Source organism: Convolutriloba macropyga, chromosome 11 (genome assembly GCF_964194025.1).
Source record: "Convolutriloba macropyga chromosome 11, txConMacr16.3, whole genome shotgun sequence".
Taxonomy (NCBI): Eukaryota; Metazoa; Xenacoelomorpha; order Acoela; family Convolutidae; genus Convolutriloba; species Convolutriloba macropyga.
The window spans coordinates 739,032-755,327 of NC_134478.1; the positions used below are offsets into that span (position 1 = coordinate 739,032).

The window sequence follows — 16,296 nt, forward strand, 5'->3', positions numbered from 1 at the left end:
TGTTTGTTAATTCTCTCAAAAGAGTCAGATGGTAAATTTTGAAAAAAAAGTCGCACTAAAATCTAAATGAGACAAAACCAGTGATTTTAAGAAAATTACTCTTGAGTTTAACGGTACCTGATAGCGAACCAAATATAATGATCTGATCGCTGAAGCCATTTTACTGATCAACTTATTTAGTTGATTTTGGTATGTCAGTTCCGAATCAACTATTACACCTATATATCTAAATTTTTCAGATGCTTCCAGTCGGTGTCCCCTGAAATCGACAGTTTCAATGATGGGCAATTTTTCATTCCTGATTACCATTAACTCCTTTTTTCCTTATTCCAGGTTAACTTGTTTTGTTTCATATATTGATCTGACTTGTTTAATGTATTTTCAGCTATTAGCTGCAAATTTGCTTCAATATTTGCATAACATAGAACTGCTGTATCATCGGCAAAATGTAAAACATCATAATTTGTTGATACAGCTTCACTGAAGTAGTTGAGTTGACATAAATTATAAAAATTAAAGGTCCTAAGACAGTTCCTTGAGGAACACCGTGATTTGTGACAACCCAATCTCATTTTGGTATCCAATTTTTTACACACTATTTTTTATCACAAAAGAAGGAGTTTAACAAGATTCTCCTGCATTCTCTCCAATTCCATAAATTTTTATATTGTTCATAAAAACATCTATAGATATAGAGTTGAGAGCCATTGCTAAGTCTAAAAAAAGTTTGACAACAATTTCGTTTTCCTCAAAGCATTGGTTTATTTTTTCAGTTAATGAAATGATAGTATCGAGACATGAAATTTGCTTATTAAATCTGAATTGATTCTTGTTAATAAGACAATTAAGAGTTAAGTGGTGAGTAAGTTGTTCAAGTAGTAATCGCTCAAAAATTTTTGCTAGAGTTGGTGTGAGTGATAATGGTCTATAGTTTTCTGGTTCTAGTCGGTCTCCTTTCTTATAAACATGTGTAACAAGGGCTGTTTTCAAAATATTAGGAAACGTGTTTTTCTTTATACATTCATTGACGACAAATTGTAAATGAGTTCCATTAGACAGTTTACTATCTTTTATGTCCATGCTTGTATATAGCCCGCTCCGCACGATTTATGCTTTGGTAGATTATCAATAACATTATACAATTCGTTTCTGGTGACAAGTCGATGCTAAATTCCGGTACCTCAAATGTTAGGGAAGAATGATTTGGAGAAACGTCTTTGCCTTCGTATAATCCGAGCCTCGCAAAACTTTATTAAGAATATTGGCAATCTTTCTGTCATCCTCAAAAAAATGACTACCTTCCCTTAATTTGTCAATTTTTTCTATATGACTGTTGGAGTTGATCCTGTTTTTGATGAATTTCCACTGTTCTCTTGAATTTGGTAGCTGCTGGACAAAAATCGTTGTGTAATCATCTGCAGCTTTTTTCAGTTTTCTATTCACTGAATTGCGTAAAGACTTGTAAATATTATAAATCTCTGGTTTTTTGGGTTATTCTTCCACACATTAAAGAGACGGTGTTTTTCATTTATGAGACCACGTATTTCCTTTGACAACCATTTCTTTGGTCTTTTGGTACTACTTTCTACCAACTTCAAGGGTGCATCACAACTCAGTATATTTATAAAGGAATTTATAAATATGTGCAACTAATATATTAGTATAAGACTGGAGTCTTCAAATTTTCAATGTTAACCAGGATACAAAGAGAAAAGCAACTCTGCTAATTTGGATAGCAATAGTTTCAAAATATGATGTCGTTCGTGGTTGATCGCTCATCCACAGAGAAAGCGTGGAAAATATATAAAAATTAATATAAAAGTTTAAGTCGAGGACTTCTGAAAAGACCATGCTCGACAGTAATTGACATAAAGAGCGGTTCGACTTTAGCTTGCTATGAAAAGACCTTAACCGGTACCTCGACTTTAATTAGGAGCTGGAACGTGGAATTATACAGTCAATACCCCCGCCCCTCACTGGACTGAGGAAGTAGGATCTGTCTTTTAAGATATTAAAAGATTTCATCCTGGAATAACAAAGCAAATGTCGAGTGACAAGAGTCTGGTGATCAACATTAGCATTCAAATATTTTTTACGTTTAAATTTTTTAATGATATTTATAAATTTCAGCTTATTTATGTATTTAAGTTCGTGTTCGTCATTTAGGTCCCCTATGTGTTCTCTGATGAATTTTTGATGATTTTCCTTCTGGACTATTGTTACTCGTTTCACTGCTTTGGTAGCTTGTTTCTCCAGTACATTCGCTACTTCCTTGGTCTGTTTCTTCTTCAGTTTTGAGTTGTTCACATCGACTTTGTTCCTCGTTTGCCATTTCACCACGTGGGTCATTTTCTGGGGGGTTGACCACACTGTCAGGACACAGCCGAGGCTTTCCGACACAGATGCAATAGACCAGGAACCACTCAAATGTTAGCTTCTTCCTCAGATGGTTGCCTTTATTGGAATCAAGTTCACAAAAAAACAAGAAATTCCAAGTGGCTGTTTAATTTTGGTGAAATCGAAATAGCCAAAAGTTCTGTGAACGGTGACCAGCACTTCAACAGTTAGGATCGAGGGACTTTTTTGCGCTCATGTAGCTGTTAAGAGGCTTAAAACAAACGGATTATCTACGTTGCAAAATTTGTCCAATTTTCCTCGGCGGAACACAATGAAGTTTGTTTCCGCAATTATCTTATATGTGTAAAAAGGACTTACATTGTGAGAAATGGATACAAAAACAGATCTTTCGTTGCAAATTTTCCAGCACCCCATTCCTGAAAATGGTAGTCCCCTAGTTGTGAAATTTTCGGTTTTTAAACATACGAAATGGTCGGTATCGTCGTTTTCTAGTCAAAAACGACAAAATTTCCTTTGAGTTTTTGTCGGTTTGGTCGTTTTTGTTCGGTATTTGATATAAGACAGATTCGGTATCGTCGCTTTTAAACGTAAGAGAGATTCGGCATCATCGTTTTTAAACGTAAGACAGATTCGGTACCATCGCTTTTAAACGTAGGAGAGATTTGGTATCGTCGTTTTAAACTTAAGTGAGTTTCAGTGTCTTTTAGAGAAACACCAGGTTTTTTCAAACTCCGGTTCTGAAAAACAGATTAGTCCAGCGGACCGATCAATGAAAACGATCGGCACTGGGCGATTTGAAACGCAACCAGCCCTTAGCATGCAAAATACAAGAAAAAATGTCAAAATTCAGTGAATGCGAATTAATCAACAGAGTTCTCATCAATATTCAACAACTATGTTAAATTTTTGAATTCAACTATAACCAAAAATTTTATACTCATTCATTTATTTTTCCGTTAGCAAAGATAAAGTTAGCACATTCTTTAAGAATTTTTTAAAAAGAAGAATGCTTAAATTCCTGCGAAGAACACGTAGCATAACGTTTGAGTACATTACATGCAGAAAAACAAAGTTTCCGGTTGAAAAAAACTGAACATTTTTACGTTTAAAACCGAACATACCGACGATTTCTTTGGTTTTAAGACCGATAACAACCGGCTAAACGTCGGAAGAATTGCTCTCGTACGACTAGTGGGAGCTCTAAATGAATTGTAGCCGGCTTCAGTCGGGGGGGGGGGGGTGGGGTGAGGGGGGAGAGGGAGCTTGAAGGGGACCAAGAAGTTCAATAATGGGCTTCAAATAACCACATTAGAGGTTAAAACATACCAATATTAAGATTTAAAGTAAAAAAATGGCACAAGTTGCGGTGCACGTTTGATTTGACTTTTAGTATTAAATTGCCACCAGTTGAGTTCGGCAGCTTGAAATTGTGATTGAGAGAGAATTTTAGATCACGCGAAACGCAAAAAGTCAAGGGTGTAAAGATCACTCGAAAAGTCAAAATTGTCAAGCAAAAATTTTGCATAAAAAAGACACACACGTTTACAATAATTGCTATGGACTTCGTTCAAGAGCAATTAAACATACCTAATCTTCTAAATCTGAACATACCGAATCTCTCTTGCGTCCAAAAGGTTCATACCAAATGTTTTTTACGTTCGAAACCGACAATACCGAACAAACTGAACATACCTAAGATTTCTTGCGTTTGAAATCGAAGAAACCAAAGATTTCGAACAAATTTTTTTGTCGTTTTTGCTCGGTCATCTCAACTAGGGTCTAGGTCTTTGCGAAAAAATTTAAAAGTTTTTCACTTTGATTCCACAGCGAAAAAAGATACTCATTCACTGCTAAGCGTTTTTAATGCCACTCCCTCCTCGCTCTTTTACAATCCCCGATTACTTAGCCCATTTCTCAATTGTGCATGTAAGCTAAGCCATGGGTTTTCGATTATTAATAGCAATATGTTCATTAGGGTCAGCCACTAATCCGACATTAAAAAGCTTTAGCCAAACTGGTGACATTCTGTGTTTATAATAAAGTTAATGATATATTTCTAATTGTACAAAGAAGTACAAATGCAAGCCAGGTTTCAGAAAAAATCTTTTCTTGAATAACCTTTTTTTACCTATAAGTTCAGATTTCAACTTGAGCATAAACAATTTGTCTGAAACAATTTTTTGCTCATTTTCGAGAAATGAGCTTCTTATTATGTACGGGTGGGTTTATTTGTGGTGTCACTTTAATTTGTGACTGTTTTTATCCTAAACGAGTGCCCCTTTTCTGTAGGAAGTTCAAAGGAGGGCTGTGAGTTACAGACAATAGAGAAAAATATGTGAAAGAAAACAGGTTTATAGACAAAATATCAAAAAAAAGAGATCAGACATCAACTGAACAGTGTGCATTCATTCCCTAGTTTCAATGCAAACAATTTAGAGCTCACAATTTGTATTGAGTTTGATTTGGACTTTAATCACATGCATAAATAATTGAATAGACCTTTATTTATGTTCTCCCTTATTATGTGCCGCACTAATCCGTTTTCAAATTAGATTAGCCAATAACACAAGCGAAAAAAGTTGAAATGTAGAAAACTTGACAGAACGTTCATCTAACAAAAACACGCCCGATGCGCAGGTTTTATTCTAGTAAAACTGGGGGAGTTAAATTTTAAAATTGGTTACACAATTCATGTTTCCAGTTTCCACAGCCTGATCACATATAATTTGTTTGTTCTACGGACAAATAAGTAGACGTAGAATCTAAATAATTATATCTTCTGAGAGGATGAGCCAATGGTTCCGTTGGCAAGGGAGCTGGTTCGTAATAAAGATTCAATTTTTCTTCGACATGCATTTGTAAAATTATTTTTCATTTAACTGGGTTCCCTAGATATTGTTCGTACACAATAGTATGACATCCGAACATAATTTGTGTTGTTTTTGCAGAACCATTTTTTCACTCTTAAAACTTCACGGAGGCGGAAAACAACAAAAACTTTAGAATTGAACTTAATCACAGTAAAAAACAGCTGCATACCATGACACTCAGTTGTAATTGTAGCACAAACAAAATACTCTTTTTGTCCAGATCTGAAGAAAAAGATGAAAATATCAGAATGGAATTATCACTAAGATAATCAGTTAGATAAAGATGCAACCCATCCTTTTATTTTCGCAGGTTCAACTCTTCTTTAACAAAATGTCTTCATTTTTCTTGAATAATTGTTTGAATGCCGCTGAATGCTGCTCTGAGTGAGTGATGCAATAAAAAAACCTAATGAATAAAAAATATGAATAAAATTCTGTCTACTTTTAACAAAAGTCAATTATATAAACTGTGTAGTTTTTGAGCAGTAAAAAGATCTAAAGTATGAGTCCAATTTAACAGGAATATCATAGCGATACGTTGAGGGTCTGGTAATAGATAGGATATACTGACTAATTCAACGCAGCAGAAAAAAAGAAATGTGAGAAATGACGAGAAGATCAAAATAGTGCCACAGAAAAAGCAAGCTTTGTTTCTGGTCAATTGATGCACTCGTCGATTAAGCTTCCGCAAAAATTTTTAGTATCAAAACTGAATAAAAATAACAAAAAATCGCATGGCACCGGGGCTTTGAAATCTCTTTTCGCCATAACAATTTAAATGAAGGTCATTAATTTGTCTCAATCATTACTTCTCGATGGAAACATTAGGAGGAACTGGACCTTTTACATCATAGTTTTCAATTGCTCTTCAAATGATTAATGTTTCTTTATTTTCACGAAGATACAAGTTCTGGTCTATTACTTCAAAAATTATTTTCCGGAGAATGGTTACGACTAATTCCGTCTGAAAAAAAATCGTCCCTGAAAATAGTTGATTCATCAAGTTGTTGGAGATTCGTGATGTATTTGTTTTATTGATTTTCTTATGGTACTCCCAGTGTTAAAACTAAGTATATAGTAATTTATATCAAAATCTCGTCCAAGTAAAAACGCAGTTAGAGATTAAAATTTAAACAAGGCGGCTCGGTAATGTGCGATGGCACATAATGTTCCGACCCCGCCCATCCACAATTTTGGCATAATTGTCTACCAAAAGAGGAACAAATAGAAAAACCCAAAAATTATTTTTTGCGAATCCCAAAAAAGCCCAAGTCTTTTTCAAAAAATTCTGTATGAACGATAAGATAGCCTCCAAAGCAAATAACTCAGTGGAGTAAAAATTGATGCATTAGATTGCTGTAATATGTCAATATTAAAAAAGCGAGTCAAGACGAACAGCAAAATCAAACAACAACAACAATCATTAATTACATCAAAAAATTTATGTCCCTCTTAAAAACTAAATTTAATAACAAAGTCGACATACCGTCAGATAAACCTAAAACTAAACAAAAATAACTTATAAATCACCAGAAAACTTATGCGACCAGTCCATAAAAAGGTTTGGTAACAATTATACAAAAAAGAACAAAAACAGTAAAGTAAAAAAATTAACTTATTTTTTTGAAACAGTTAACTTCAAAGTAATAAATACCATTAGGAATCAGTTAATATTACCACAAACTTACGATTACCACTGCTTCTATAGAAGGACATTAGGACCTGTCCTTATTCATTTTTTAAAGCGGCTAAAAAGAACAACAAAGAACAAACAAAATTTCAATTGAAACTTTCCAGAAAACGCTGTCAAAACCGTCAAGCCAAATTTTGGCACTCAAAATACAATTGATTGCGCCTTCTTCAAACAGTTATAATGTAGTACGTGGCCATTCATTAGTAAGACTAGGTAACAAGTAGACAAAAAAAGCGAAGTGCTAAAGTATGTAATACTTTTAATTTTTTTTTCGAAACAAAATTACATTCAATGTCATGAAAGGCATTAATTACAAAAAGAGCTATTTAAATAGGGTTGTTTATTCATGAAAAAGAAGCCCTCGAGACCTGTAATTATCCAGAATATTTCTTGCATCTACAAAAAGAACGTCAGATATGACAAAAATCAAATTATTTTACTTTTTTTTTTGAAAAATCGGTGTCGAAGCCAGTAAGGTCATAACAAATTCTTTAAGAAAAGATTTTGGGACACCAATCCCTTTTATTCCCTTGACACACATAATGTCATATTTGACCTGTTAATTAACTAAACCTGAGATTAGGTAACAAAAAGAAACATAACAAGAACAAAATTTCGAAGTTAAAAAGTTTTTTTTTTAATTTTGGAAAACGATTGTTTTCAAAGTCATGAAAGCCATCAGCTATCTACTAATATCAGAATATCGGTTCTTCTGTTCTGCCATGAACAGCCAATGAAAGCTATCACTATACAGGAAATTTCATACGACCGAAATGGCAAAGTATAAATGACAGTTCGAGACAAAATTAAAAAATTCATTTGATTTCTTCAAGAAAGAGGCGTCGAGGCCGTTAAAACGATGGCGTATATCTTTCAGGATTTTAATGTGTTCAATTGTGCCTTATTTTGAATTCTAATATGGTGACATGAGAACTGTCAATAATGTGATTATGTGAAAAAATTAGAAAACGTGAAAAACAGGCAAATATCAAAACAAACAAAAATCTGAAATCTTGTAGTATCAAAGCCAGAAAACAATAACTTCAGGCTTAAAACTGCAACCAAGAATAAATGTTAAATCAGTAGAAAGAAGAAGCAGTTTTCTTTGCTGACACTAAGCTGGAAGTTGAACAAATTAAGAAAAAAATAGAGGAAAAGTTAATTAAGCCATTATTTACTGAAAAGTCAATTACTTTTTAAAAAAAGAAACGACCATAAACTTTCAATTAAAAAACTAAATGCATTAGCTTGGAGCTGCTTAGCAAGCAAATTGGTTGGACCTATCACTCCTGAGCTTTGATTTGATATGTTCTGTTCTTTATTATTAAAGAAAAGTCTTTTTTTTAAAAAAAAAGAACGACTGATTACAACCCGATTTTTTTTGGATTGTAACAGTCCAAGAAATGCCCAAAACTAGCCCTGCTAATTCTTATTGTCCGTTAGGAACAATTGATTTTTTGAATGTTGTAGATATAGATAATTTGTTAGTTGAAAAATTAAAATAAATTCTGCATTTTTGATAATCAACGAGTAAAGTTAGCAAAAAACGGCAAAGTTTTAACTACAGTGCACTCTCAGCGGACTCTGAAGTAGAAATAGCCCCCCTCTGAGTCTACAAAGTTTGTATGAGTGTTGTTTGGGGGTGTACTGTCGGCAAATTTAATAAAATTGGACTAAAGTAGCTTATTTCGTGCTGTTTTTGATGAAAAAGGCTAAATTTTGAAATGTTTATCCAGATTTTTTTGACCAAAAAAATTAAATCAAAACAATCAACAATGCCTTTTCGTCTTCAAAAATAAAATTTAGCCAAAAATTCCGGAAAATGTGAATAAAAACAACGTGAATTCGCTCTTCTTTTCTCAGAAGTTTAAACCCCGATAACTCCCTGTAGAAAACGAAAATCAAAAAATCTTTTTAATTCCATATTCTACGCTGGACGAGCTTTCTAGTGATACCAGTCTCAACTCTCTACGATGAATATTTCGAGCGGCGAAAATTCACGGAACAAAAAAAAACCCATTTGAGTATATAGTTCCTCCCCCCTCAAGATGGTCGGAACAAAAAAAAATATATTTTCGAGTAAATTGGAAAAGAATTTTAAATTGATTAGCCAGATGTTTATCAGTTTTTATTTTCAATGACATTTTTTTTTCTGAAAGATCTATTGAGGTATGTTTTTCAACTTTAATACATGGGTAATCTCACAGTTTGTCCCATTAACTCCTCCACTGCGGGTCACAGCGATTATATATTAAAACTGCTTTCTTTGTTTTTGATTTGTTTTTTAATATTCTTTTTGTTTGTTAAGGAGAATTGTGAGACAACTATTTTTAAAGAACTGCATCAGTACTTATATTTTGTTTTTGTAACTCCGCCACTGTCAATCACAAGCCTTGAGTTAAAAAAGGAGGCGGGAGAGACCACAACTATTATACCGGAAAGTTTCTTTAAAAAATTACTGTTTCTTTTAAAAAAAATAGTAGTAACAATTGAATTTTTGATTAGTGCGATGGTTATGAAGAAATTTGTTGAAATAATCAAATGGCTAAACCATAGCTGGCTTTCTCTCCCTGGTTCCGCATTAAATACGTTGATCCAAAAGTTTCTGTTGAATTTTGAAGAGAAATCCTATTCTATAGGTCAATGCGTATGTATTATTTTTTCCACTAAGTTTACTTGATCTGACTTCAGTTCTAAAAAAAATTTAAAGTAAATGACAGTAAAAGTAAATGACAGGTGGCACAGTGTTAGAAGAAGTAGCTGGCATGCAGGAGGTGATACGTTTAAGCAATTGTTGCTTTATAGCACCTTAATTTCCAAAAAAATACCATTTGCGACTGGGAGCTGAAGATCTTTGCCTACGAATCGCCAATACAGAAGAGATTTAAATATTATTGTGGGGGATTCAATTTTGTTATCAGATACCAGGAATGCAAGCTGCCGACAAAATTTTCAAACTAAGTTCACACTAAAAAGTCAACTTAATTCCACATTCAAGATTTTTTTTTACTCTTCATACCAAATTTGCTTTCAATTATCATCTCAACGAAAGCAAATTTTGTATTGTTATTACCCATGTTTTTGAAGTATAATACAGCGAAGAGCTAGTGAGTAACACAGGGTACCTGAACTAACAAATACTGAGAAATATTGCAACTAATCACTGCAACCAATTACCAGAGTAATACAAAATAGCTGTAAAAAAGCAGCTAAAATCTGATCAGGACGGATTATTGTCTGGGTAAGTCTGATCAAAACAAAATTTTTGTCGATGGATGTGATTAGGAACCACCGGCCCTACCTTTAATGAACATTAAGGCCCTTTTTGAATGTGTAAGGAAACCTTTTGAGGAATTAAGGTGACAGAATGCACCAAACGGTCCAGTTTAATTGGTATGAGCACACTAGAGTTTAGACACACCTCTCTACCCTTGCTATAAATTATAATAAAGAGAGTGAACAAGATTCCTGGTAAAACGAATATCGCACCCTTCTCTCCTCCGGGTGTGATCATGAACTGTTTCGTAACACCCCTGCCCCCCACTATTTTCAGCTCTCCTTTTCCATATCCAATATGGGTCACTACATTTATACACAGAGCACGAGACCACATCACCTAATACACAAACATTACATCCTTTCAAACCGCCCAACAAATCCGAATTGAAATCCGAATTGATATTTTTGACAGATTCGTGCCTCAGCGTGGAGGAGTCAAACCTAAAAATTGATGACAAAAATTAAGAACTGCGGTGAATTTTTGAACGAATTGCTGTTCGACCTGAAATTTTGATTTTCAACTCTTTCTGTTGATATCGATGAATTAAATCTTTTTCAGTGCAAAAATGGCGCCACTATGAAAATTCGGTCCAAAAATTTGAACTGAAATCCTGATAGGCGGTGCAGGAGAAGCGTAAATGACTGTTGTGCTGTAAATGAGATGTTTGAACGCCCGAAACAAAAGGCAATATAGTGACAATTAACGTCAAACGGCTCCATTTTTTTATTTTCGGTTTTTTAACAGTGTGGTTCTTAATTTTGGCACTAAATACCGCAAATCTCAAAAAATCCATCACGTTCATAATAGAACCGCAAATTTGAATAAAGAATTAACTTGGTTACAATGGCTATGTTTATAAAACAGCAGATCGCCAGTTTAATGAACCAAGTTTTTCGAACCGAATCGGAGAGACCCCGAAAGATTCAAACGCAAGTGCATTAAACTGGATACATTTTTCGGCACATTTTCGAGCTTGTTGTTCTTATATCTTTTCTTCAACATTTGTCAGAGTAAAACCACACCTCCTCGCCGCATCTCAAATTAGACTGGGCTGCTGTAGGGAAGTTATGAATACATTCAGCGCAGCTGGTTGTCCCGCTGACCAGCTGGGCAAGAGTCTTTCTCCAGGCCGTGAGTTGTTATCCGGAATCAAATTTTTTTGTTTGCAGACGGCTTTTAAGTTTGCAGTCGAGCAAGCAGCAATTATTCTATACTTAGTATAAAATTTCCTTCTTGAAAATCTACTTTTGATACATTCCTCAACAAGGAGGCTCCGAAGGGTGCGTTCACGAAAAAATTTCCGACCCCACTCATCTAAATCGTTGGCATAATTGTCTAACAAATGAGAAACAGATAGAAAATCGCGATCAAGAATTTTCAAAATATTGGTGTATCAACAAAAATATCGCCTACAACGCAAATACCACAGTGGAGTAAAAAACACCGCCTAAGATTGATGAGATCTGCCATTATTAAGAAAGCGAGGCAAGACCAACAACAACATCAAACAACAGCAAACTTTAATTACATTCAAAAATTTAATGTCCTTTTTTAAAAAAAATACTTAATAGCAAATTCAAAATAGTGTCAGATAGAAATGAAACTGAAAAAAATAACATATACTTTAATCGAGTAGATATGATATCAGTCCAGAATAAGGCTCGGTTATAATTAGACAAAAAATAACCAAAAAAGCAAAGACTATAAATTGGGTTATATTTTAAAAAAAAATTATTTCAAAGTAATGAAAACCATAAGATATTATATGAAGTTATCAATGTGTTTTATTACCACTAATTTCTATATAAGGGGCATTAAGATCTCTCTCTATTTACTTTATTTATCTTTTTTGCTGTTACAAAAAAACTAGAAATAGAGACAACAAACAAAAATTAAATTGAAACGTGTGGGAAAACGCTACCGAAGCCATAAATCCGTATTCTTTTCCTCAAAATACGCTCAATTGCGCCTTCTTGGAATACCAATATTGTGGCATATGCCTCTAATTAATGAGAAAAAGCAAAAAATGACAAAAAAATTAAAAACACTTTTGTGTTTTTCGAAAACAGTTATTTTCAAAGTCATGAAAACCGGTAGCTACAAAAAGAAGTAATTAAATAAGTTTGCTTTTGCGTTCAAAAAAAGCCTTTGAGACCTGTAATTTTTCAGAATATGTCTTACCTTAACAACGAGAACGTCAAATATAGACAAAAATAATATACTTTTTTAAAAATTAATGTAATTTTTTTGTGAATAAACGTGTCGAAACCAGTAAAGTCATTATTATTTCTCTAAAAACTTAAGATGTTTTACACTGGCGCCTTCGCTTGACGCCAATAATTTTAGATTAGATTTGTAATTAACGAAACTAGGTAACAAATAGACAAAAAAAGAACAAAAATGCGATATTAAATTGTGTTTTTCTTTTTAACAATCGTTTTCAAAGTCATGAAAGCCAGCTATCTACTCAAATTAGACTATGGGCTCAACTTATTCTGCATAAAAAGCCAATAGGACTTGTCATTCTCCAGGAAATATCATACGACTAAAAGACAAAGTGAAAACGACAGTTAAAGACAAAAGTAAAAAAATCTCAGTAAAATTCTATTTCGATTATATTGTACATTAGAGTTGTGTTTACCTTGATGAAAACCAAGTGTTTGGTCCAGATGCTCTCAATATGGAAGATCTTCTGGAAGTATTCGAGTGGAGAGAGTCCATACTTCTGTCCATATTCAATATAGGAGTCTACCTGGTATGAACAACAGGCACCTGAAATTGGAACTATTCTATAGCACGAGCCCTACTCTAGTTGAGAATTCTATGTTCTCAGCCCAAGAAACTGGGCATGAAATTTATTTAGCTGGATCAGCGTGAAGATTCATCCTCGACTTGATGTTGAACAAAAAATTTTGCATCCTTTGTGTCAATTTTGTAGAAAATAGAAAAAGTATGCCCCGTTAAGACGGCCGGGAAAGTACATAATCAGTGTTAGGCGGAACAAAGAATTTAAGTGGTCTGCTGAAAAAGTATATATCCTCGACATTATTTATCACGAAATTTTGACTTTGTGCTCAAAGCTGAGCAAAAAACTTGACAATTATCGAACATAAATATTTAGATAAAAAGTATCTAAATGTTTGACTGTTTCTCGCTGTGCAGTTTGCAAAAATTTTTCTTTTAAGGATGTTAAACTGATTGCTTGCAAACTTTTCTGGAATACAAATACTTGGAGAAAAAGTTAGCTATTTAGTTAATTGAGATGAAGATAGGAAAAGCGCCACAAACTAGCATTATAGTTTCGAGCCTTATAGGTCTTTGCTAAGAATTTTGCTTTATAAAGAATTATTGATCTCCTCTAACTTATTGTAGAAACTTATTACATAAAATTAATATAGAAAATATAGCAACTTTATCAGATCAGTCAGTTAAGTTGTTTTAATTGAAACGCCGCTAGAACAGATTGTCCTGTAGATATGCCTTCAGATTTCGAACTTTTAGATATGCCAGAGGTGATTAAGATAACTTCTTGAACTTCATCTCATTTTTATTTTTCTCGGCTTTTTTTTCAGCCACTGTTGTTGATATTTCAATGAAATTGTTCTCGTGTCTCAGAAAATTGACTTTAAAAATTCTACGAGATATAAAACTTTTTTAGTCAGAGAGTTCTTCGATAAATTTTGATATCTTATTTTGATAGTTTTATAAAATATCAAGTCAAAAAAACTGAAATATCATCTTAATAACTTTACGAGAATCTTCGATATAAAATGTTGGACAATATAAATGCATATAAGGTGCTATTTTGTATTGCCGCAGAGCTGATATGATGAAAAAATACATAAATTCCGGAATCTTCTGTGATCAAAGTTTGTAGCTAACCACAAGAGGGACAAAGCAATTCATGACAAACTCGGTAAGATGAACTAAGGCCAAAAATATTAGTTTTGAGTTGCTGCACAACAGACTGAGAGGAGGATTTTTGGGCTTCTCAATATAAGGCTAATGTCGGATTTCTCGCGTATTATTTTGTTACGGTAGAAGCGTTTGTGGAAATTAGATACAGTAGGCAAAACCAGATCAAGTTTTCCTCAAGAGAAGAAACAAGCAAAACTATTTCCTACGGTAAGTGACTTTAAGACCGGTGTAACGCAACAGCATTTCTTAATTCTTTTCCATGCGTCAACATTGCCCGCGGTTGCAGTATCTATTAGATAGTGTCAAGTAGATTGAAACGAAAGAAAATCTAAATGATGTTCATTTCAGAATAATCTTTTTCAATACTAATTAGATACTCAGCAGTTTTGCTATATCAGCGTTCGTAAGAACAATTAGGTCTTTGAGTTTGGTCTTAAACAATTCTCATTAAAATTCTTGCAAAGTTGTAGGCTGATTACAAGCTCAAAAGTATGGAATTGCGTTAAGCTTCTCGGTAAAAACTCGTTACAAAATGTAACAATCTTTTTTACAAGATAAGGGTAATTTAATTCAATGGTTCGAGTAACTATTTTACATAGCGTAAAATGATTGCGCTAAGTAAAAAATGGTTAGAAGGGATGGCCACTCGTTTCATAAAACCCTAAATTTATTGAAATCAGCTTTCTGGCTGAGAAGAGCAATCACGCAGCTCTGAACCAGTTTTCCACAGCCAAACACTCCACGTTGGTTCTTTCTTGAGATACTGCTTGTTGAGTAATTATACTAAAATGCCACCTCAATTATCCAAAGCGGAAAAAGTTTACAGCGTCGAATTTAAGGAGACAAAATATTCTTTGTGAAAACCAAAACATTTATAATTCATCTTAGGGATATGCATTAATGCTGCACAGAGGCTCATGCAAAAACTACTGCACAGCCGAAAAAAACAACAAGGAATCGAAAAACTTGCAAGACGTCTTGCAAGTGAACAAAAAAACCCGCAAGAATCTCTGTATCGGTATGCACTCACTTGCAAGACGGCCTTGCAAGATTCTTGCATGTTTTTCGATCCATCAAACACTAGGGCGAGCATAAAGTCAAATTTTTTTACTCTCATGTTTTATTGCATGTTCAATGCCATCTCCCAGGCGCAATAGCGTTCTTATTTCGTAGTGGCATGCTCTATAACCACGCATACTTGGTGTGGCGGGCTCATGTAAAACATTTGAGTGGGTGGGGGAGTTGCTACAATATCTACACGATTACCGTCAGAGTCCTGTTGTCTGAATGAGAACCAGTTCAGCTCGTGGTAAAATGGTCTGATGAGTCTCTCGAACTCCTCTCTGTCTCCCTCTTGTGCTTGCCTCTCACTCTGCTTTCGGTTCATCCAGAAACCCGACAAGCAGAAGTAGTCACTAAATCAGAATCTGCCTCTCATTTTCATTTTATTTGGTTTTTAAGGATGAAAACTGAAACGGAGTTTTCTAAATTTATCAATTCATATTTATCATGTAACAGCGCTGTAATTAAAATTTAACAGGATCCCAAGCCTCGATTTCCAGGGACAACAATACAATTGGAAAAAAACAAATAGGCTCTTCAGTACACTTAGATTTAATTAGCAAGAGCATTTGACTTAAACAAGAATTTAATTAGCAAGAGCATTTGACTTAAGGATTTGACTTAAGGAAACTTAAACAAGAATCATCAATAAATAGTGAAATAAAATATGTAAAAATTCAATGGCCCCTTTTCCTTCAGTTTTTCCCAAATATTGATGTCATTTTTTAACGAAAGCAACTCAAGGAAAAAATTTCGTGCTGAAAATTTTTATACAAGCAGTACCAGAGAGAAAGCGCGAGGTAAGTTGGGATACAGCTTTTATGACCATGCAAAATCAGCGTTGCAGAACTCCTCCGTACCAAGCACTATGGGCCCTTTAACCCAATTTTTTTAGTTGCATAATGAATGAATGCCAAAATATGACCGAACGTAATTATTTTTTTCCATTTCACTGCAAAAGTGGCAGCGAGTTCAAAAATATTTATACTCACATAGCATAGTTATCTGTATCTCTCACTGTTTTTGAAGCAAAAGCTTTTCAGCAAGACTTCAAAAGTTAAATTGAGAAAGCAAATGCGCTATGTTTGAGCTAATTCCACACATACAGATCAAGC

General features: G+C 34.0%; 1 protein-coding gene across 1 annotated transcript; it reads right to left on the minus strand.

Annotated features, from left to right (window-relative positions):
- Positions 1-2,158: 2,158 nt before the first annotated feature.
- On the minus strand, positions 2,159-15,534 carry LOC142349701 (uncharacterized). Its single transcript, XM_075401431.1, has 4 exons — positions 15,386-15,534; positions 12,843-12,973; positions 10,411-10,537; positions 2,159-2,454 (listed from the first exon to the last, which is right to left on the minus strand). Exons 1-4 carry the CDS (start codon positions 15,504-15,506, stop codon positions 2,159-2,161), a joined length of 675 nt encoding a protein of 224 aa, XP_075257546.1. The 5' UTR covers positions 15,507-15,534.
- Positions 15,535-16,296: the final 762 nt, after the last annotated feature.